Consider the following 24580-nt stretch of genomic DNA (forward strand, 5'->3'; position numbering starts at 1 on the left):
TGTACATGATCTTGAGATTTTGTATAATTTGGTGGTACAATGAGTACACACCAAGTGCTAAGTGTAAGATGAACTGAACACAAGCATGCTGACCCATATAGCATCACTCACAAAATGACACCGGTCATCTTTATTTGCTCATATTGCCATAATGCCATTCATTACAAGTGTGTAGATTCATAATAAATAAGCACCTTCAAATCTTAATCAAAGGCTATAAATATTTAACCTAAGTTTACGTTTGAGGAGAATATAAACAATAGACTCTTGTCTAAATCAGTCCAAGTCTTTCAGAACACCACCTTGTAAACGTAAGCATAGGAACAGCATATGAAAGGGGTCATCAGATAACATTAGTCATGTGATTCTTGTATGAAATGCAAAAAGAACACAACAAAATACAGTCACATTGCCTTGAAACTAATACACATTGTCACAATATTAAAACACGATTATAGGGGACTTCAGGAACCAGATCATGTTTCGTGTTCAGGCCTCCAGACATGTCTAAACAGTAGCAGTAATCAATTGCTGAAAATGGGGATTCTAGCAACAGTTTCACAACATGCAACGCTCGCATAAGAATTATCTGGGGGAATGTATATAATTGTTATGCGTTCAAATCTATATCAATGTTTTGATAATTAATTCACACTCAATTTACAGGGCTGGCTTGATCAACAACACATTACATTCACTGAAGCATACAGTACATTCTGTTTCAACATTTTCATTCAATGAACTATTGGCACCTTACTGCAAGTAACCCTGGGGATAGTGGTGATAAATTAAGGTTAAGCAATACATGAACCATTTGGACAAGCACACACCGTTTTCTTTTTTAAATTCTAAAAGTCCCTGAAGGCACAGCCGGGATACCTTTGAATTGTTTCTTTGAGGGCAGTGGTCAGCTTCATGTGCCCCAAACCGTCATGGCGGCTTCAACACTGGACCTTATAAGCAGAGTATTTGGTATTGTTGTATTTGCACATTGTGTACTGTAGTAGGCAGCATATGATTAACAAAGCCGTGATTATTGTACAGTCATAATGATAGTAGTTGACCCCTTTGTTTTACATTAAAGGTATACGGACAGAGTTGACCAGAGTAAAACCAAGGACCGAGGCTTTGTCACCAGATAGATACTCATGATAGTCATAGGCACACTTAGAGGCCTGAGGAAAGATAGAGATGCAGCTGCCTGCGTTGGACAACATGCAGTATTATTAATTTAGTCTATGTACTTCTTAGTCTCCCTTGCCAGACTCATGGCACTCGGCTGCGGGAAGAGACTATAGAAGTCTATGACCAGGGCTATTAAATGTTACTGGTCCTTGCTCCCAGAGTCAGGTCTCCCAGAGTGGAGAAGAAGTCCTCCATTTCCCTCTCCAGGAGCCGGTTCCTGTTCTCTGCATCGTGACGGCCTCGGTCTGAGTTGCGGAGCTTGATCTCCAGCATGCGCTGCTTCTTCCTCTCCTGCTCCATCTCCTGCTCCAGGCGCTCCATCTGAGCACACAGAGCAACACTCGACTCCTCCAGCCTGCAGGGGGTACATACGTAGGTTGATTTACACAACTGTAGAGCCGGCTCTCCTCAATACCTGCAAGTAACCCGAGTAAGATTGTTGACTGATTTGCAGCCTGCAGACTTACTTTTTGATGATGGTCTCATAGGCCACCTTCTGTTTCCTCAGCTCGTCCTTCAGACCCTCCACCAGGCTGGTAAGTACTTTGGAGCCTCCGTCAAGGTCTTCCGGCGTCAAGATGGACGGCACCAATATATTGGCTATGGTGTTCCCATTGTCACTGCAGCCTGCACTGCTAACACACAGCTCCATGGCTTCACTACTGTCATGTTCTTGCTCTGAGACCCTATCTCCAACTCTCTCCTCCTCCCGGTCTCCCATCTGGCCCTGGTGCTGGGGTAAGGCTAGCTCCTGCCACTGGCACTCCCCTGGACCCTTCCCGTTACCACAGTTAGGCCCCGAGGACTCGCTGCCTGAGTCAGGTGCGGCGATTTCACAGGAGGAGGTGGACCAAGGCGTGCTGGCTACGCTAGGGACACTGCCCATGCTGGAGGAAGAGGTGACGTTGTCATAGGTGGACAGTCTCTGGGAAGAGCTGGTGGAGTCCCTGACACGCTCCCCCGAGGCGGTGCGCCTGTGGCTCCTCAGAGAGGACAGTCCGTTCATCAGCCAGTTTCCACTATAGGACGCACCGACGTCAGCCGCGCAAACAGCCGGCTTGGCCTGAGGAGGGGGCCGCGGCGTGGAGGAGCCCTTGAAGGAGTACTTCCAGGAGGGAACATTCTTGGTCTGCTTGCTGGGGCTGACCACCGTCTCCCCCTTCCCTGAAGGAGCGAGTCTGAGTGGAGGGGTGGTGGCGGTGCAGAGTTTAGCATCCAGAGAAGAAGCGCTGCTGCAGGCGAGGTCCTCGTTGGGGTTGGTGGGACAGCTCTGGAGGTCCTCCTCAGAAATCCAGCCACCGATGCTGTGCTGCTGGAGCTGTTGGCCTTGGAGGGTCACCTCTGACTGGGGAACAGGGACCTCCAGCTCCCCCCTCCCCGAATACAGACGTTTATGCTCACTGATCAGTACGGTCATGAGGCTCTGGACTAGGGAGGTCCCTTTACAGGAAACAATAAAAAGGTATAAGGAACCATACTGTACAATACTGTTCTACTTTGGATTAGTATATGTTTTGTGAACCGGACATAGAGTAGATGAGTCATGAATAGATAGCATGCAATAGTAAAGTGTTTCGGTACTCTACTTTCCATAAACTGATGTACCGTATCTACTCTGCATCCTACTTCCCAACCATTTGAATGAAAAAATATCAGGAAAGTCTCAGATGATTAATACAGTGCCTGTTAACATCAGTAGGATATAAAATGAATGAGGGTTCGTACCTTCCATAATTACCACTGGGTCCTCCATTTTAGGCCGGAGGATGTTTGGTCCAAACACAGTGGCCAGGTTCTGTACACTCATCTTGTTTTTGATTGCGTGAGACTGGACCTCATCAAGAAACCTTTAAAGAAAGGCACGGCACAGCGGAACAGAATTAGAAAGATATGAAACTGTGACTGTGATAAAATAAGATAACTGTGATCTTCTAAGGACGGGAGTTGGATGTTTGTCGACATACTTGCATATGTACTTCAGGAGATTGTAGTTGGCTGGAGGAAGATTGCTCACTTGCTTTCCCAGCTCTTGTACACCCTAAGAAGATAAGACGAGAACCTGAGAATGACATACAGTATCTCAACAGCTCTTGTTTCTTCACACAGACATAATGTACTTGAACACTGTTTTTTATCCAATGACAGAGCAGTTTGGCTCTTTGGCTTCAGTCATAGTGTGAGTACTAACATGACAAGAACTAGTGTAGAGAAGTGTTTCTTACCACCTCCGCGTCTTTGGCCAGCAGCTGAGCACAGGCGAGGAAGTCCTCATACTTGGAGAAAGGGACGACAGGCTCAGGCAGTTCACGGAGGTAGAGCTTCAGCAGGGACGCCACTGTGTGGACGTCAGTGTTACTGCAACGGGGCACGAAATAGTTATCTAAAGTTGCCTTACTAACTATGAATCACAATATCCAAATGCTAAAGGCCTAGTGGCCTACAGTATTGTAGTGGAAGGATTTAGCGTAGGATATACAGTATGTAGGCGTACTGTGTATACACTATCACAGCTATCGTCAATAATTGACCACCACTACCTCTACCACCACTTCTACTTTCAGCTGAACAAATCAGCATTTATTTTGTATTCAATAACAGGAAATGTAGATGACCTTTCATCTACCTGTCAAATAGAGGCTTATCCCCACAGTCAAAGGCTTCCTGTAGATCCTTTACCAGGTTAGTCTGCCCTGACATCCGAAAGAGACCCTCCTCATCCAGACCTCGTTCCCTTATGAAGTCCACACACTGCTCCACCAGAAGAGGTGCCAGGCGATGGCCAAATTTCTTTTCATACTGGACTGTGTCCTCTAAACTCTGGCCAAATATCCCTGCAGGCAAGAAACACGTATTACATACTCTATTTCAGTATTAAATAATGGTTGTCATTCATTACCATAATAAAATGCCAAACCAATGGAAAGTTATGTTCAGGAATACCAAAATGCAGCATCTCAACATTCAGTAGTTGGATGAACAAGTAAACACAAAATGCAAATCAAAATATAGCTGCGAGCAGCAATGAATGGGGTTCACAAGATGACAGAAAGGAGATCAGTTGGATAACAAAGCAAGCACTCTATCATGTGGGAACTTTGTTCCTTTATGTGCAATAAGTGAAAGCATTACCATGTTTATCTCTCAAAACCACAAAGATGACGCAAGTGAAGTTTAGTCTAGTGTTGTATCTTTGAATTCAGCAGGTAATCCTTCTTAAAGTCATTACTTCATTTATTGAGTTTATAAACCAATTCTGGGATTAATTTGACTAATGATTTATGTTAAGATTTGGGAAATGTTTTCAACGTTCAACCTTTCAACGTTCAAAATGTTGTATCAAGACTGGCCCAAATATTGTTTATTAATAACTTTTCATGTTCAAAACTGTGTACTCTCCTCAAACAATAGTATTATATTACTTCACTGTAATAGCTACTGTAAATTGGACAGTGCAGTTAGATTAACAAGAATTTCAATATCAGATATGTCTATGTCCTGGGAAATGTTCTTGTTACTTGCAACCTCATGCTAATCGCATTAGCCTACGTTAGCTCAACAGTCCTGTGGAAAGGACACCAATCCCGAAGAAGTTGAGTATCGACGCATAGCGAATCGAAGGAGTTGGAGGTTCATTTCAAAAACTCTAGTCTGTGCTCCACTTTGTGGAGGAATTTAGGTACTTGGAATGGGCCAATACAGAAAATGCCCATAGGTCTCACCTACCGTATATAATCTTGCTGTTATCAGCAATTTCTTGTATATCCTCCCAATGTAGGTCCTCTTGACATTAATTAGATATGGGCTAAAGAAGTTATCTTCGTCATTGCATGCTCCTTCCAAAATGTAATGTATGAAGCCAGAAGTAGCCTACTGACTACACAGGAGGTTGGTGGCACCTTGGGGAGGACGGGCTCGTGGTAAAGGCTGGAGCGGAATCCGTGGAAAGGAATAAATACATCAAACACATGGTTGGATGCCATTCCATTCGCTCAGCCGTTCCAGACATTATTATGAGCTGTCCTTCCCTAAGCAGCCTCCACTAACTGACTACAATAGCATGCCTCCCTTCCAGTTCCAGTGTTGGATGGGTTTAAAGTTACGGCTACACTCTAAAAACAAAAGGTTCCTGGAGATTCCTTTAGATGTTCTTCAAATTGAAACTGTGGAGGAACAAGGAATAAGTTCTTCAAAGAACCTTAGGGGTTCATTTTTGAGCTACCCCCCCTCCCATGTAATTATTATTATTATGAATAATAGCAATAAGCATAACAATTACATCAATAACACAATATTGTAACGGTTCTCTTGAGTTTAAGGAGAGGCGGACCAAAACGCAGCGTGGTTTCTATTCATGGTTCTTTAATAAAGCACTTCACATGAACAGACTAACAAAAACAAGAAACGTGCAAAACCTAAAACAGCCCTATCTGGTGCAAACAAGAACAATCACCCACAACCACACAGTGAAACCCAGGCTACCTAAGTATGATTCTCAATCAGAGACAACTAATGACACCTGCCTCTGATTGAGAACCATACTAGGCCGAAACAAAGAAATACCCAAAACATAGAAAAACAAACATAGACTGCCCACCCCAACTCACGCCCTGACCATACTCAATAATGACAAAACAAAGGAAATAAAGGTCAGAACGTGACAAATATTTTAGTTCTCAGTGTTTATTAAACACGGGGCGGCAGGGTAGCCTAGTGGTTAGAGTGTTGGACTAGTAACCGGAAGGTTGCAAATTCAAACCCCCGAGCTGACAAGGTACAAATATGTCATTCTGCCCCTGAACAGGCAGTTAACCCACTGTTCCTAGGCTGTCATTGAAAATAAGAATTTGTTCTTAACTGACTTGCCTAGTTAAATAAAGGTAAAATAAAAAAAATAAGATTGTAGTGGCAAGGCAGAATTTAAAAAATCCAACTCCCAGCAGAACCCCAAGTCCAATGGGTATATCATCTGGCGTGTTGATGTTTTGCGTATCCACAGCCAGAATTATTTTGCGGGCCATTTTCAATGCCAAGAACCCTAAGGTTCTTCAAAAAAAACATTGAGGATCTTAGAATCTTAGGATTTAGAATGTATGATATGGAAGCATGGATGTCAGTCAGACATGCTGTGATCCTTCTATTTTGAACATCCTCTGTGTGACGTAATATCTGGATATCCAGCTGCCTCCACACACCCTAGCCTATATTTCATGAAGTGCTTTGAGAGGCTGGTTATGGCACACATCATCTCCATCATCCCAGACACCCTAGACCCACTCCAATTTTCATACCGCCCCAACAGATCCATAGACGACCCAATCTGAATTGCACTCCACACTGCCCTCACACAACTAGATAAGAGCAACAACTATGTGAGAATGCTGTTCATTGACTGAAGCTCAATGTTCAACACCATTGTCCTCTCCAAGCTCATCACCAAGCTTAGGGACCCTGGGACTGAACATCTCCTTCTGCAACTGGATCCTGGACTTCCTGAAGGGAACATCACTTCGGTCACGCTGACTCTCAACACAGGGGTGTGTCCCCTCATGTACTCTCTGTGTATCCACTCTGTGTATCCACGACTCCAACACCATCATCAAGTTTGCTGATTACACGATGGCTGTAGGCCTGATCACCGGCGACGATGTGACAGCCTACAGGGAGGAGGTCAGTGACCTGGTACTGTGTTGCCAGAACAACAACCTTTCCCTCAATGTAGGTAATACCAAGGAGCTGATCGTAGACTACAGAAAACAGGGGGGAGCACGCTCCCAACCACATTGATGGGGCTGCAGTGGATCGGGTTGAAGCTTCGAGTTCCTCGGTGTCCTAATCACTAAGGACTTAAAATGTTACACACACACGCCCACAGTTGTGGAGAAGGCGCAACAACGTCTCTTCCCCTCAGGAGGTTCGAAAAAGATTTGTCATGGCCCCTCAAATCCTCAAAAAGTCCTACAGCTGTACCATTGAGAGTATCTTGACTAGCTGCATCACTGCTTGGTATGGCAATAGCACCAACCTTGATCGCATGGCGCTATAGAGAGGGTGGGGACAGCACAGTATATCACTGGGGCTGAGCTCCTTGCCACCCAGGACCTCTATATCAGGCGATATGAAAGGAAGGCCAGTAAATCATTTAAGACTCCAGCCACGCAAAGACTGTTCTCTCTGCTTCTGCGTGACAAGCGGTACCGCTGGACCAAGTCTGGCACCAACAGGATCCTGAACAACTTCTATCCCCAAGCCATAAGACTGCTAAATAGCTAACTAAATAGCTAACTAAATAGCTAACTAAATAGCTAACTAAACGGCTACATGGACTATCTGAGTAGACAGTTGTATTTTACTTGATTAAAAGTGTTGCACTGTCTCTATGCACACTCACAGGACCCTACACACTCACGTACACGGACACTCCAACGCACACACAGAAACACTCACTCCATCATTTGATCACACACACATAATATGCACATGCATTTTTACTGACTCTACATACACCCACTCAATCATCACACTGCTGCTACGTTGCTTATCATATATCCTGATGCCTGGTCACCTTACCCCTTTACATGTCTACCTCGATCACTCCAGTATCCCTGCACGTTGTAAATATGGTACTGAAACCGACCCTGTATATAGTACGCTTTCTTACTTCCTCGTGTTTTTGTTCTACCTTGTTATTCTTAGTATTACATTGTTATTGATTACTGCATTGTTGGGTTTAGAGCTTTCCAGGAAGACATTTCACTGTACCTGCGCATGTGACATTAAAACTTGAAACTTCTGCATACACGTCAAGTACAGTAGCCTACAGTAGACTAGCCTTTCAGTGCAATGTTCGCAGCTGAACAGAGTGTAATGACACACTAGTCAGGAAATAAAGACTCTGAAAGGACCCGTTCAGTCTGTTCTGAACATACTGTACGCCATGGAACGATTTTCTGTCTATCAAACCTTCTGACCCCCTACAGCACATGTCAAAAAAACGTTTGAGTGACATAAAGAGCATAATGTGACCTTGGAAAGAATATGCTTTCACTGAGCATTAGATCAGTTTGTAAATAATTGCATCTAGTAATATAAGTCTGGGCGAAGCGGTTTTCCTTCTAGCCTGATAAAACCAGACTGAACACTGCGAAACAATGGTGAAACATAGCAAAATCACTTTGAGTGCCAGCCTAGCTTACCTCCTCCAAAGGGTGCCCAGATGACCCGTCGTATGGCCTTGACCCAGTCATCCATGTCACTCTGGGAGTTGGCCAAGAGCAGAATGGCCTCATGACTGATAGCAGCTCGGTCCTTTTCTCCTCCTGTACCACCTGAGAGAGAGAACGAGTAAGAGAGAGAGAGAGAGAGAGAGAGAGAGAGAAAGAGAGAGAGAGAGAGAGAGAGAGAGAGATATGAGTCAAATGCATCTTTGAAAGTTAATAGGTTGGCAGACTAATCTGGGGGAAAAGTGGTCTGAGGTTAATGAAAGGTTGATGAGTCCAGCTACTTCAATATCCTTTCATGTTTTTTTTCTTCATACCACAGCTCCACAACGGGAGATGATGTCCTTTAAGAGCCCCATCCCTGTACACGGCTACAATATAAGATGTTGTGCATGGACAAGAACACCCAATCGGGTAGGCCCGACTCCTCAAAGATCAAGATCTGTTCAAATAAAAAATGGGATTTTCAGCCAACACGTTAGCCATCAACTACCCTCATATCAGACCTCTTGGTGAATAAAGTTGTAACCGGCACTATTACCACTAGATGGTGTAGTTGTTATGTTTAGGATACAGTTACAGCTACATCAAAGACAGTACACCATGAAGATAGGCTAAAACGGTAGAAACATGCCATTGAGTGTAACGGTCGCCCCGAAGCCAAACTGCACATGTGCGGGCGTCAAATCAAAGGCACTCCTTCAACATAAAGTTGTTTTTGACAAAAATGAAAAAGTGTCCGTTTGTCACTAGCACGAGGTCGGAGTAATAACATGTTCAACTACTAAAGACACTGGCTCAAATCTAGGTTGTGCCTTTAGATTTGGGGAAAATGAACAACTAGGGAAGAATGTCACTTCTCTCATTGACTTCTCCAACTCAAAACCCTGGCCTGGTCTGTTTGGTCTGCTTCGCAAGCATTCCCAGAAAGCCTAGCGATATTGCACCTCTGGGTTTGGAAACTCTGTGGATACATAAGACTGACCGAACAACCAAATGTAGACTACATGTCTCATTGATTGACCCTGTAGGATCTGGCAACAAAATGAATGTCTACACATGGAGAGAACAGGTCACATTTAAGTGATTCAACAGATATCATTCTTTAGGTGTGATTTTACTGGGATCCAGTAATCCATGTAATGATATCTCTCGCCATGTTAGGACGTGCCATTTAGCTTTGGGGAAGGTAAACCAAATGTAAACAGTGGTGCCATAAAGCTAAGTGCCTTTGTCACCCAGCTCAGCAAACTCACGACACTGTGATTATCACTTAGCAGCCCAGTCACATTGACTGCTTTGGGCTCTGTGTACTCATGTGACCCTTAGATACAGGTTTGCAGTCTATAGTCCAGGCTGAAATGCTTTAGTCATCATTACTTTTATACTTATTACCATATGCAGTCATCATATTCAGTCAGTACTTCACATACCTAATAGTATGTTAATGGAGTAGATATAATTCCTGTCTAAGCATTCCTAGCAAATTACTACTGTATATTCTCGGAATCAGTTGAAACCTCCCTATGCGAGTACAAAATAATGCTGAGCATTATATTGCCTTCATAAAATATTAAATTATGATTTTATCATTTGACGGGTGGAATGTTGGCTCTGTCAAGATATACTGTATTTCCCACTTGTCTTCTGCTTCAAAACATCTTACTCATACACCAGACACGCAGAAAGCAATAGCGCTTGCCCGCTGCCATCTGATATGAACTTCAAAACAATCAAAAAAAGATTAAAGGGACTCCAATTGTAGGAGAGAATCATATCATTCACAAAAAAAACAACACCTTCTACTATCTTGTACCAAACATCTGTATTGGCTACTTTTGGTCCCAAACAACTTGAAAGGTTGAAAGTGTTAACATTTTTACAGCCTCAAAAGCACTTCTTCAAGAAGCTGTTCCTTTATGTGATCTGATGGGAAAGATAAAGCTCTTCGGTCCTAGTTCCTGTCATCAATAACAGTGTAAACCAGGTGGATCCCTTCCCGCCAGGTCACCCACATAAGTGATCAATCCAGCCACCGGAAAAGAGAGAAATCAAGCGAGTGATAAAGATGCCCTGCTGACGCAGACATAAAGGAGCCTGAACACAGTCAATGCTTCGGTCTTCCAGCCCACCGCCAGCAGACTGTCAAAAAGAGAGGAAAATATGAAAAACCTGTCTGAGTAAAGAAATTGCAAAGATTTCAAATCAAATCAAATGTGTCACATGAAATGCGTACTTACAAGCCCTTAGCAAAAAAAGCAGTTTTAAGAAATAACAGTTAAGAAAAGATTTACTAAATACACAAAAGTTTAAAAAAAGAAGATATACAGTATATATTAATTTATGTACATATACAGTGGGGAGAACAAGTATTTGATAACCTGCAAAATCGGCAGTGTTTCCTACTTACAAAGCATGTAGAGGTCTGTCATTTTTATCATAGGTACACTTCAACTGTGAGAGACGGAATCTAAAACAAAAATCCAGAAAATGTTATGATTTTTAAGTAATTAATTTGCATTTTATTGCATGACATAAGTATTTGATACATCAGAAAAGCAGAACTTAATATTTGGTACAGAAACCTTTGTTTGCAATTACAGAGATCATACGTTTCCTGTAGTTCTTGACCAGGTTTACACACATTGCAGCAGGGATCCTCCATACAGACCTTCTCCAGATCCTTCAGGTTTTGGGGCTGTCGCTGGGCAATACGGACTTTCAGCTCCCTCCAAAGATTTTCCGTTGGGTTCAGGTCTGGAGACTGGCTAGGCCACTCCAGGACCTTGAGATGCTTCTTACAGAGCCAGTCCTTAGTTGCCCTGGCTGTGTATTTTGGGTCGTTGTCATGCTGGAAGACCAGCCACGACCCACCTTCAATGCTCTTACTGAGGGAAGGAGGTTGTTGGCCAAGATCTCACGATACATGGCCCCATCCATCCTCCCCTCAATACGGTGCAGTCGTCCTGTCCCCTTTGCAGAAAAGCATCCCCAAAGAATGACGTTTCCACCTCCATGCTTCACGGTTGGGATGGTGTTCTTGGGGTTGTACTCATCCTTCTTCTTCCTCCAAACACGGTGAGTGGAGTTTAGACCAAAAAGCTCTATTTCTGTCTCATCAGACCACATGACCTTCTCCCATTCCTCCTCTGGATCATCCAGATGGTCATTGGCAAACTTCAGACGGGCCTGGACATGCGCTGGCTTGAGCAGGGGGACCTTGCGTGCGCTGCAGGATTTTAATCCATGACGGCGTAGTGTGTTACTAATGGTTTTCTTTGAGACTGTGGTCCCAGCTCTCTTCAGGTGATTGACCAGGTCCTGCCGTGTAGTTCTGGGCTGATCTCTCACCTTCCTTATGATCATTGATGCCCCACGAGGTGAGATCTTGCATGGAGCCCCAGACCGAGGGTGATTGACCGTCATCTTGAACTTCTTCCATTTCCTAATAATTGCGCCAACAGTTGTTGCCTTCTCACCAAGCTACTTGCCTATTGTCCAGTAGCCCATCCCAGCCTTGTGCAGGTCTACAATTTTATCCCTAATGTCCTTACACAGCTCTCTGGTCTTGGTCATTGTGGAGAGGTTGGAGTCTGTTTGATTGAGTGTGTGGACAGGTGTCTTTTATACAGGTAGCGAGTTCAAACAGGTGCAGTTAATACAGGTAATGAGTGTAGAACAGGAGGGCTTCTTAAAGAAAAACTAACAGGTCTGTGAGAGCCGGAATTCTTACTGGTTGGTAGGTGATCAAATACTTATGTCATGCAATAAAATGCAAATTAATTACTTAAAAATCATACAATGACGCCTCCTGGGTGGCACAGTGGTTAAGGGTGCTGTACTGCAGCGCCAGCTGTGCCACCAGGGACTCTGGGTTCGCGCCCAGGCTCTGTCGTAACCGGCCGTGACCGGGAGGTCTGTGGGGCGACGCACAATTGGCCTAGCGTCATCCGGGTTAGGGAGGGGTTGGCCGGTAGGGATATCCTCGTCTCATCGCGCACCAGCGACTCCTGTGGCAGGCTGGGCGCAGTGTGCGCTAACCAAGGTTGCCAAGTGCATGGTGTATCGGAGGACGCATTACTTTCAACCTTCCGCTTTCCCGAGCCCGTATGGGAGTTGTAGTGATGAGACAAGATTGTAGCTACTAAACAATTGGATACCATGAAATTGGGGAGAAAAAGGGGTAAAAATTAAAAAATCATACAATGTGATTTTTTGGATTTTTGTTTTAGATTCTGTCTCTCACAGTTGAAGTGTACCTATGATAAAAATGACAGACCTCTACATGCTTTGTAAGTAGGAAAAACTGCAAAATTGGCAGTGTATCAAATACTTGTTCTCCCCACTATATATACAGTGCCTTGCGGAAGTATTCGGCCCCCTTGAACTTTGCGACCTTTTGCCACATTTCAGGCTTCAAACATAAAGATATAAAACTGTATTTTTTTGTGAAGAATCAACAACAAGTGGGACACAATCATGAAGTGGAACGACATTTATTGGATATTTCAAACTTTTTTAACAAATCAGAAACTGAAAAATTGGGCGTGCAAAATGATTCAGCCCCCTTAAGTTAATACTTTGTAGCGCCACCTTTTGCTGCGATTACAGCTGTAAGTCGCTTGGGGTATGTCTCTATCAGTTTTGCACATCGAGAGACTGAAATGTTTTCCCATTCCTCCTTGCAAAACAGCTCGAGCTCAGTGAGGTTGGATGGAGAGCATTTGTGAACAGCAGTTTTCAGTTCTTTCCACAGATTCTCGATTGGATTCAGGTCTGGACTTTGACTTGGCCATTCTAACACCTGAACATGTTTATTTTTGAACCATTCCATTGTAGATTTTGCTTTATGTTTTGGATCATTGTCTTGTTGGAAGACAAATTTCCGTCCCAGTCTCAGGTCTTTTGCAGATTTGGCTCCATCCATCTTCCCATCAATTTTAACCATCTTCCCTGTCCCTGCTGAAGAAAAGCAGGCCCAAACCATGATGCTGCCACCACCATGTTTGACAGTGGGGATGGTGTGTTCAGCTGTGTTGCTTTTACGCCGAACATAACGTTTTGCATTGTTGCCAAAAAGTTCAATTTTGGTTTCATCTGACCAGAGCACCTTCTTCCACATGTTTGGTGTGTCTCCCAGGTGGCTTGTGGCAAACTTTAAACAACACTTTTTATGGATATCTTTAAGAAATGGCTTTCTTCTTGCCACTCTTCCATAAAGGCCAGATTTGTGCAATATACGACTGATTGTTGTCCTATGGACAGAGTCTCCCACCTCAGCTGTAGATCTCTGCAGTTCATCCAGAGTGATCATGGGCCTCTTGGCTGCATCTCTGATCAGTCTTCTCCTTGTATGAGCTGAAAGTTTAGAGGGACGGCCAGGTCTTGGTAGATTTGCAGTGGTCTGATACTCCTTCCATTTCAATATTATCGCTTGCACAGTGCTCCTTAGGATGTTTAAAGCTTGGGAAGTCTTTTTGTATCCAAATCCGGCTTTAAACTTATTCACAACAGTATCTCGGACCTGCCTGGTGTGTTCCTTGTTCTTCATGATGCTCTCTGCGCTTTTAACGGACCTCTGAGACTATCACAGTGCAGGTGCATTTATACGGAGACTTGATTACACACAGGTGGATTGTATTTATCATCATTAGTCATTTAGGTCAACATTGGATCATTCAGAGATCCTCACTGAACTTCTGGAGAGAGTTTGCTGCACTGAAAGTAAAGGGGGCTGAATAATTTTGCACGCCCAAGTTTTCAGTTTTTGATTTGTTAAAAAAGTTTGAAATATCCAATAAATGTCGTTCCACTTCATGATTGTGTCCCACTTGTTGTTGATTCTTCACAAAAAAATACAGTTTTATATCTTTATGTTTGAAGCCTGAAATGTGGCAAAAGTTCGCAAAGTTCAAGGGGGCCGAATACTTTTGCAAAGCACTGTATATACACACACACAGGGGGTACCGGTCCTGAGTCAATATGATTTGGAAGCAATTAAGATAAACCAGAGCTCTGGGATTTAATGCAAGTCTCACTCCTACTGAGCGCATTAAAGGGCTGATATTTTGATTAGGACTCTTCACGTTCCACAGAAAACTGCAGTGAAGGTCATTTTTGATGATAATGATTCCCTCTGGTCGGTAAATGTCAGACTGCCCACTGTGCTTGTGGATGGATGGATCCTTAGTGGAAGAGAGGGGAGATAAGGGATGAAAAATATGTTTCTTCTTATCTGGGTGCAGTTGTGTAAAGTACATAAGTAGTAAATACTTTGAAGTACTACTTAAGTATTTTTTGAGGGGTATCTGTACTTTACTTTAATATGTATGTTTTAGTTTTACTCCACTACATTCCTAAAGAAAATATGTACTTTGTACTCCATTACATTTTCCCTGACACCCAAAAGTACCAGTTACATTTAGAATGCTCAGGCAGGACAGCAATATGGTCAAAATCCACACACATATCGATATAACGCGTTGTCATCAATGGAGGCTACTGTGAACAGTTTCCATGTGGTTGATACCACACAATTGACTCCATTCCAGCCATTATCATGAGCCGTCCTCTCCTGAGCAGCCTCCGCTGGTTGTCATCCCTACCGTGTCTGAACTGGCGGACACACTAAACACAAATCCTGAATTTGTAAATAATGTCTGAGTTGGAATGAGCCCCTGCAGTATGACAATTGAGTGATTTTACATCACTGTACATTTCCAAACAGATCATTTAAGACTTTTGCTCAAGTAGTTTACTTGAGTCATTTTCTATTAAGGTATCTATTTTACTCAAGTATGACAATTGAGTTCTTGCTCCACCACTGACTGTGTGAACATAGTTAACTGACTGGGAGGTGCAGACACCTGCAGTTAGTGATAAGCAGCGGTGTTGTGTGTCTTTGTGTGTGTGGCCACTGACAGTGTGAATAATGGTCCAGATGATTGTTCTGAGGATTGGGAATTGATTCACTGACCTTTGACCTTTGTGCAGGGGTGTTTATGAAGTGCAGCACACCTGTTGTGTATAATGTTTCCCAAATAACTGTGTGTAGGGTCACCATGGTGAGGGAACATCACGATAATTCTGGCATATACTACGTTTCTTTTTAAATGGATTATAGTATGTACATGTTTTAACAAAACATGTCCTCTGGAGCAGCTATGATTGGTTGTAGAACATGATATTGTTTTCTACCAACTTTTGTTGGATAATCAGAAAAGCGTGCCCTTCAAAAGAAAGGAAGGACTCTTCACAAAACCTGAATGCAGTACGTCATACAACAACAGAACACCACTACCAACAAAACAAAAACACTTTTTTTTTGCCACTCTAGCTCCCCTACAAAGTAAACCTTTTTTTGTGGTATGGCATACTGGATTATGGACAAAACAAATGAAATCAACAACAGACAGATGAACATCATTTAGCCCATAGCTGTTCAATATAATTACAGAACATTACATGTACTCAAATGACAATAATTTACAATATAACTCTAAAAAGGTAGCTAGCTTTACCTTGCAGGTGTTCCTGTTTGAGCCTGGTGGGCTTACAGCAGGCCAGCCTTATTCCCATGATTCACTGAGGGGAGCTGGCAGTGTTACAGCTGGGGCATGAATAGGGTACGTGCTGCCCTCCTGGAGGTCGTGTATCCTTATCCACATGCAGGTACTACTGGGCAGGCGGTGCCAGTGAGGCATGCTCAATGCCAGGAAAAACAAGCCCCGAAAAACAAGTCCCACTTCTTCCTGTTCTTCATTTATAGATTCTCTCATTCACTAACATTCACTAGCAGTAGTTATCTCTACCCCTTGGTTTCCCTAGGGAGAGAAAGATAGATACCAGAGGAGGAGTGTACGCTAATCTCTCCTTGTGTGCCCTGGCCTTGCTCTCCCTCTCCCTCCCTGGCAGTTTGCTGTGTGTGGAGTGATTAGATGGGCTCTACCCTTCCTTCCCAAACAAACCTCCCCAGTCCACATACACACTCTCTGGAAAACGAACAGACGTTGCGAATCAATTGGGACGCCTCTGATTGGCCAGATTTGTGATGGTGATCTATAGTTCACTCGTAGAAAAGAAGGGTTCCAAAAGGGTTATTCGGCTGTCCCCATAGGATAACCCTTTTGGCTTCCAGGTAGAGCTCTTCTGGGTTCTACATGGAACCCATTATGGTTCTACCTGGAACCAAAAAGGGTTCTTCAAAGGGTTATCCTATGGGGGCAGCCAAAGAACCCTTTTAGGTTCTAGATAGCACCTTTCTTTCTAATAGTGTATGAGTCTAAACTGCAATGACCGGTATAGGGACAAAGTGGAGTCGCAATTCAACGGCTCAGACACGAGACGTATGTGGCAGGGTCTACAAGCAATTGCGGACTACAAAAAGAAAACTAGCCACGTCACGTACACTGATGCTTCCAGACTAACTAAACACCTTCTTTGCCCGCTTTCAGGACAATACAGTGCCACTGACTGCGGGCTCCCCCTCTCCTTCTCCGTGGCCGACGTGAGTAAGTCAATTAAATGTGTTAACCCTCACAACCGCATCCTCAGAGCATGCGCAGGACAGCTGGCTGGTGTGTTTACGGACATATTCAATCACTCCCTATCCCTGTCTGCTGTCCCCACATGCTTCAAGATGGCCACCATTGTTCCTGTACCCAAGAAGGCTAAGATAACTGAACTACATGACTACATGCCCCGTAGCACTCACTTCTGTCATTGTGAAGTGCCTTGAGGGACTGGTCAAGGATCATATCACCTCCACCTCACCTGCCACCCTAGACCCACTTCGGTTTGCATACCACCCCAATAGGTCCACAGACGATGCAATCGCCATCACACTGCCCTATCCCATCTGGACGAGGAATACCTATGTAAGAATGGTGTTCATTGACTACAGCTCAGCATTCAACACCATAGTGCCCTCCAAGCTCATCATTAAGCTTGAGGCCCTGGGTTTCAACCCCGCCCTGTGCAATTGGGTCCTGGACTTTCTGACGAGCCGGCCCCAGGTGGTGAAGGTAGGAAACAACATCCCCACTCAACACTGGGGCCCCACAAGGGTGTGTGCTCAGTCCCCTTCTGTACTCCCTGTTCACCCATGACTGCGTGGCCATGCACGCCTCAAACTTAATCATCAAGTTTGCAGATGACACAACAGTAGTGGGCTTGATTACCAACAATGACGAGACAGCCTACAGGGAGGAGGTGAGGGCACTCAGAGTGTGGTGTCAGGAAAACAACCTCTCACTCAACATCAACAAAACAAAGGAGATGATTGTGGACTTCAGGAAACAGAAGAGGGAGCAGCCCTATCCACATCGAAGGGACAGTAGTGGAGAAGAAGGCTGAAGAAATTTGGCTTGTCACCTAAAACCCTCACAAACTTTTACAGATGCACAATTGAGAGCATCCTGTCAGGCTGTATCACCACCTGGTACGGCAACTCCACCATCCACAACTGCAAGGCTCTCCAGAGGGTGATGCGGTCTGCACAACTCATCACCGGGGGCAAACTACCTGCCTTCCACGACACCTACAGGACCCAATGTTACAGGAAGGCCAAAAAGATCATCAAGGACAACAACCACCCTAGCCACTGCCTGTTCACCCCGCTACCATCCAGAAGGCGAGGTCAGTACAGGTGCATCAAAGCTGGGACCGAGAGACTGAAAAACAGCTTCTATCTTAAGGTCATCGGACTGTTAAACAGCCATCACTAACACAGAGAGGCTTCTGCCTACATACAGACTCAAATCATTGGCCGCTTTAATATATAGATCACTAGTGTCACACCTGCTCCCGCTCTTCTCCCCTGCCGCTCGAGGGCGCCAGGCTCCCCAGCATTGCGCACTCCTGCCATTATCATTACACACACCTGCCTTTCCCCCGTCACGCGCATCAGTGGTTATTGGACTGTCCTGGACTCAATCACCTCTGTCATTACCTTCCCTATACCTGTCTGGTTCCCCACTCTGTTCCCTGCTTCTACATTAATGTCCATATATCCTTGTATAGCCGTGTGCTGACACTGTTCCTGTCTTGTTTCATGTTTGATCCCGATTAAATGTTTGACTCCCCTTACCTGCTTCTCATCTCCGGCGTCGATCCTTACAACTAGTCACTTCGAATAATGCCACTTCAATAATGTTTAGATATCTTACATGACTCATCTCATATGTATATACTGTACCTTATACCATCTATTGCATCTTGCCTATGCCGCTCGGCCATCGCTCATCCATATATTTATATATACGTATTCTTATTCCATCGCTTTGGATTTGTGTGTATTAGGTAGTTGTTGTGGAATTGTTAGATTACTTGTTAGATATTACTGCACTGTCGGAACTAGAAGCATCAAGCATTTCGCTACACTCGCGTTAACATCTGCTAACCATGTGTATGTGACCAATACAATTTGATCATTGTAATCATGTTGTTGGATCACACTCTGCTGTTGGCTAGCTTGTCCTACTCACCCATTTTTACAGTAGGCCTCTGTGTTTTCCCTTTGCTTTAAGTGACCAGAAAGAGTGATGTGTGTAGGTTTGTTGCTAGCCTAAAGGTCACCGCAAGACCCATCTATAGATCTATAGATCCTCCATCACAAATTCCAGCATGCTGTCCATAGACATAGACAAAACAGCGCTTTAGCTACTTTCCATTATTTTCTTTTGAAACACTGTCTGGGGTCATGAAGTGAGCCATTGTTGTAGTTACTGACAGTTTATGCATATCAGGTAAGGAGAGCCCACAATGAAGCTCAGATGAAAGGGAGGCATGCATGAATATTGTTGACTTTTTCAACCTGGGTCACATTACTCAGGTAAACAAGATCACACGCTTTTCTACTGCTAGTGCCACAGGGTAATATGCAAATGTCAGAGGGCACTAGAAAGTAGTTTCATATGGTATACTAAGATCTTTTTAGTACCCCCATTCATTGTTCTGAGCCAGTGGGGTGCTTTATAGGCAATGAACTGACAACTAGCTAATCAAAAGTTGTGCAAGCCTAGAAAGACAGGACCACTGTTCTTTGTCTAGAGCTGTATTCCCTTCTAGCAAACAGCTCTTCTTTATAAGGCTGAGCTTTTCTGCAAGGCTTGGACTGGTGCTGGGGGTAGGGGACAGGCTCCAAGTGTGTGTGTGTGTGTCTGTGTGTGTGTGTGTGTGTGTGTTTGCACTGGCTAAACAAGTAGCCTACAATAATTAATTAGCTGAAATTGTCTTGTTTACCCAGGCTTGTGTGTGTGTGTGTGTGTGTGTGTGCACCATCCTTTACAGGCTGTTGTTTCCCAGCTGGTTGTATGGCTAGAGACCAACACAAAAGGAAGCTTGGCCTTGAGTATCCCCTTAAAGCACAGAGTGCATTTAAAAAGCACAGATTATTATAACTGTTTCCTTACTCTGATAGGCTTTCAGTAATAGCCACATAGCTACTTCAGTTTAAAGGATATTGAAAAGGGTTGTTGGATTTGGCTACGTTTTGGTTCATTGCTTTCTTGGTCCCAAGGATATTAGAGGGAAAGGAAGCAGGATATTTTACCTTTAAAATGTGTGAGGGCTCCCTAAACAGTTTAATTGTAGTCTTGGATATGAGGATATAAAAGGTGCTATCAGATAGGTTAATTTGGTCATACAGGATCTATCACCATAGATGTTCCTGAGGAAATGAGTGTAGATGTATCATGTATCAATGCATCATCTCTTGCCAAATTTTGGAGGAGAAAAAAATCAAGCTAGGCATATTTGTACCCTTGATGAGTTAATGCCAATTTGCAGGGGCCTTCGCTTCTCTTTCATTTGGACAGGGCAAGGACCTTAAAGTGTCCACATCAAACACAACCCGCAAGGACGTTTATTGGCAGAGGTCATGCATAGAGAGAATCTGTGAACTGAGACCCAGGAACACCCTAGTGCCTAGCCTTACTCTGAAATAGGGCTGAACGATACGGGCCAAAAAAATCGAATAGCATTTTTTTAACCAAATATTGCGATTTCACCTGCGATACAGATCTAAACACTTAGGCAAACTGTTGGAATCATAGCAATAGAATGATTAAATAAAAAACTAAGTGGAAAGCAGCATTGTTCTTGTTTGTTACAATCTCTTGACTGCATTTGACTTAACAGAACCGCATGCAAACTTATAGTAGATCTAACAGCTAGGACGATGAACTGCACCACTTGAGCGACAGGTGGCGGGGTTTGGTGTGTGTAGGAAACAGCTATAAGAGGGGGAAAACAACTGAGTAAGCTATAAACGTGGATGTCAATGTGTCAATGTTGCAATTTCGATGTGAATTAGAACAATTGCGCAGCCCTACTCTGAAAGGATGACGTGATGTGGTAACAGAAGGCAAAAGATGCTCAGAGTCATTTCTCAAAAGTGCTAGGAGAATTATGCAGACAGTAACCTCAGAGGCTCTCTAACACCCTAGATGGCACAGTCAAAAGCCCAAATGGGCCAATGAATTGCAGGCACTGCTCTTTGCCCGAAACCGATTCTGAAATGGATAGTATGAATGAGGACCGGACCATCGGTCCAGAGTGGATCTGACTCCATATGGAGACATTTTGGGTGATGTGGGTGAATGCAGTGGCCCCTCTTGACCTATTGCCAGAAGTACACAGGAAGCTTCCCCGCACCTCTGTTGAAGCCTTACAGTAATATTTGTTTCCCAACCCCATTGCCAGAGTGGATCTTTATCGTAACGCCATAGTCAATCTGAGCACTCAGTGGTTGTTCATTTCAAGGCTGAGAAGCGAAAAGCATTCATTTAAGCAGAGTAAGAGAGAAAGCAAGAGGGAGAAGAAAAAAAAACCCACCTAGTTTCTCTCAAGGGCCTGAGAATTGAATATCTTCTAATGAGCATGTATGGGCTGAGTTGGGTTTGAGAGTGAGAGACTTCTAAAGTGCACAGCTCCGATTGAAATGCAGTCCCCTTTCCATTGTGTTCTTGCTGTCCCACTGTTTAAATGGTCTTCAGAAATGACCTTGACAGCCTGTGTGCTGCCTGCCGAGCTCATCCACACGTAGCCAGTAAAGGCTGATTGGGGTCACACTCTGCTGCAATATCTACGTGAAGAGTTGACTGCGTATGGTCTTTCCAGCACACTCGTCCCCGGGCAAAGCTGCGTATTGTCCGTGTACATGTAACAGTATTGCTTCCGTCCCTCTCCTTCGCCCCCAACCTGGGCTCAATCCAGGGAACCTCTGAACACTTCGACGACAGTCGCACGCAAAGCATCATTACCTATCGCTCCGCAAAATATGCAGTCCTTGCAGAGCAAGGGAAGCAACTAATTCAAGGTTTCGGAGTGAGTGACGTCAACTATTTAAATGCTACTCGTGCGCACCGCTAACAAGCTAACCCTTTCACACTGGTTACGTTTACATAGATGTCAACCTTAAAAAAGATAGTCATGAGAACCAGCTATTGGGGTCAGTATGCCTGGGCAAGATTAGAATATTCCCTTTTCTCTCTTCCCTGTATTAAAATGTCATTCACCAAGGAGCTGGAATCCATACTGATGCATCAAAGCATTCTCAGTGATTAGTTCTGATTCTGAAGTCTTGGTTTGGAGATTTTGTCACGAAAGAGATTAACATCCACAGGGATGCAATTCTTAGGGGGTGATATACTGCTGTTTCCATGACATCGACTGACCAGGTGAATCAAGGGGAACGTAATGATCCCCTATTGATGCCACCTGCTAAATTCACTTCAGTCAGTGTAGATGAAGGGGAGGAGACAGATTAAAGAAAGATTTTAAGCCTTAAGACAATTGAGACATGGATTGTGTGTGCCATTCAGGGGGTGAGTGGTAGTAGGTACCATGCGCACCGGTTTGAGTGAGTCAAGAATTGCAACACTGCTAGGTTTTTCACACTCAACAGTTTCCCGTGTGTATGAATTATGATCCACCATCCAAAGGACATAGCGCCAATTTTACACAACTGCGGGAAGCATAGAAGTCAACATGGGCCAGCATCCCTGTGGAACGCTTCCGATACCTTGTAGAGTCCATGTCCCGCCTAATTGTTCTGAGGGAAAAAGGGGGTGCAACTTAATATTAGGAAGGTGTTCCTAATGTTTTGTACACAGTGTAATTGCAGTGTGTTGCGTGCAAGTTTATCTACCAGTCAGTATGGCGTCTGTGCTCTGCATCTCCAGTCTCCATTGTGAAACATCAGCATTGCTCCCTGCTGGCTCAGTGTGGTATTGAGGAAACTGCAATACGCTAAATATCCTCCTCATAAAATCTTGAGTCAGACATGTGCCTGACTGGCAACACATGTATTTTCTGCTAAAGGAGGAGAGGCTGTGGTGTTGATGGATTATCTCACCTGGAATGATTTCAAAAATATGTCTCCCTGGTTCTTCTGGGTTGGCGGTGAGCTCGTTCACCTGACAGCCCTGCAGAGGTATGCAGCCCTGGAATAAACAAACACAGAATCCATTCAAAAACCAAATATTAACAATACCTCAGTGAGATTAAACTCTAATCGTTTAAATCACAAACATTGATAAAAAATAGACAGAAGATCTCTCTCTATATATATATATATATATATATATATCTTTCATCTCTTTCAGGATGAAGGTGTACAGATTACTGAATGGAGATCAATAGTAATTAAACAACGTCATCGAGGCCTGTTCCTTTAGAGACTACTCAGAAGGAAAGCCGGTCTCATTCTACCAGTCTGGCAGCATCCCTCATCATCCCTCATCAAACAGGATGGGATCTGCCAAACCAGAGATCAAGCTGTCCACAGTAGTCGCCATGGCAACAAATTGGTAGCATGTCAGGGCAGGGCTAGCAGCCCAGCAGAGCTCCCAACGTGCCTTGAATATGGATGGGGACAAATGACTGAGGAGAGTTAAGACGGAACTCAAAATCTGAGATTATTCTCCCTTCTGGAGATGTCTTGTAGCAACCTTTGTGGCTCTAAACACCAAGCCATTCCTTAATGGCCTGCTCTACATGATAAAAAAATGTCTGTAGATTGCCTAAATGCAAATTCCCTTCCTTCAGTTATCATTTCCTTTCATCTCAGTGCGAGACCTTGCTGTGTGAATTGCTTACACAGCCCCCTGCTCCAATTTCTATTGATTAGATGGGGGAAAAAGCGGACAGATTGACACTTTCACACACATCCTGGTTACCGCGCAGGGAGGGGCGGGTGTGTGTGTGTGTGTGTGTGTGTGTGTGTGTGTGTGTGTGGGGAAATCAATACTGGCTGGATGACTATTGACGGCCTGTGATTAAAAGGTGCCTATCAAACCCTTCAGTCATTCAGCCAGGCCTTAATGCAGAGCTTCTCCAGCCTGAAAGAACTCAATGGTGTGTGTGTTGGGGAGACAGGTATGCATTTAAAAGGGCAGCAGTCAAGTGGGAACGCCTGTGGAAATCAATGGAGGTGCTCGGATATCAGGCCCGGGAATGTAAGAAGATGATCACTGAACACTGGAAGCTTTGGGCCACCGACTACCACCTGCTGTCTTTTGTTGGATCACTTCATTACCCTTTCCTGGCTTGATGCTGTGTGGTGGTCCTGAAACAACTGTCTGCCTGATTACCGCATAGCTCTTTCATGGCCATGCCAAAATGTCATGACCAAAATTGAGCGACGGTATCAGAACTATGTTTCATCCTGATTTTCCTTCTCGGCAGGGCACGATGGCAATGTTATCTATCCATGCTAGGTGGTGATATAGACAATTCATTTGACCTATTTTTTCTAAGCAACGGATGAAAAAAACCACAGCAAAGTATTATTGGAGAGGATCTGAACTAGCCACAGTAGCTACTATAGCGAAAGTCCCACATTAAACCGAATAAAGGACTTCAGCGAACCTCTGCAATGAACTGAAGAAGAGCTTAGGTGTGAATGTTCAGTACCTGTGGCTTGGTCTCCTCCTCGTCTTTGTAGAAGTAGAGCTGGTCGGAGCGCAGGACAAACCATTTTAGCTGCCAGTTCTTCATGATGCTCCTCTGTTTCTTCAGCCAGCCAGCCTTCAGAGCCCCCTCCTGGAGACTGGGGGAGGATGGCCGGCATGGGCCCCGGGACACATCCCCCATCACCATGCTCTTGGACCGGGCTGGAGAGTCGAGACATACACACATGAATACAAATACACACATAAGCAGGGAGGGAGACGGGC

General features: G+C 44.2%; 1 protein-coding gene across 1 annotated transcript in view; it reads right to left on the minus strand.

Moving 5' to 3' along the window:
• Positions 1 to 98: 98 nt before the first annotated feature.
• Positions 99 to 24580, minus strand: part of LOC110499037 (rho GTPase-activating protein 22-like) — a 34651-nt gene continuing 10169 nt past the window's right edge. Inside the window, exons 2-10 of the mRNA XM_021575868.3 lie at positions 24318 to 24517; positions 22759 to 22846; positions 8379 to 8510; positions 3809 to 4016; positions 3408 to 3540; positions 3150 to 3223; positions 2911 to 3032; positions 1653 to 2625; positions 99 to 1540 (exon numbers count right to left, since the gene is read on the minus strand). Coding sequence (XP_021431543.3) covers positions 1318 to 1540; positions 1653 to 2625; positions 2911 to 3032; positions 3150 to 3223; positions 3408 to 3540; positions 3809 to 4016; positions 8379 to 8510; positions 22759 to 22846; positions 24318 to 24517 — 2153 coding nt within the window. The 3' untranslated portion in view covers positions 99 to 1317. The remainder of the gene's footprint in view (positions 1541 to 1652; positions 2626 to 2910; positions 3033 to 3149; positions 3224 to 3407; positions 3541 to 3808; positions 4017 to 8378; positions 8511 to 22758; positions 22847 to 24317; positions 24518 to 24580) is intronic.

Source organism: Oncorhynchus mykiss, chromosome 20 (genome assembly GCF_057628025.1).
Source record: "Oncorhynchus mykiss isolate SJ-2025 chromosome 20, ASM5762802v1, whole genome shotgun sequence".
In the NCBI taxonomy this organism is placed as follows: Eukaryota; Metazoa; Chordata; class Actinopteri; order Salmoniformes; family Salmonidae; genus Oncorhynchus; species Oncorhynchus mykiss.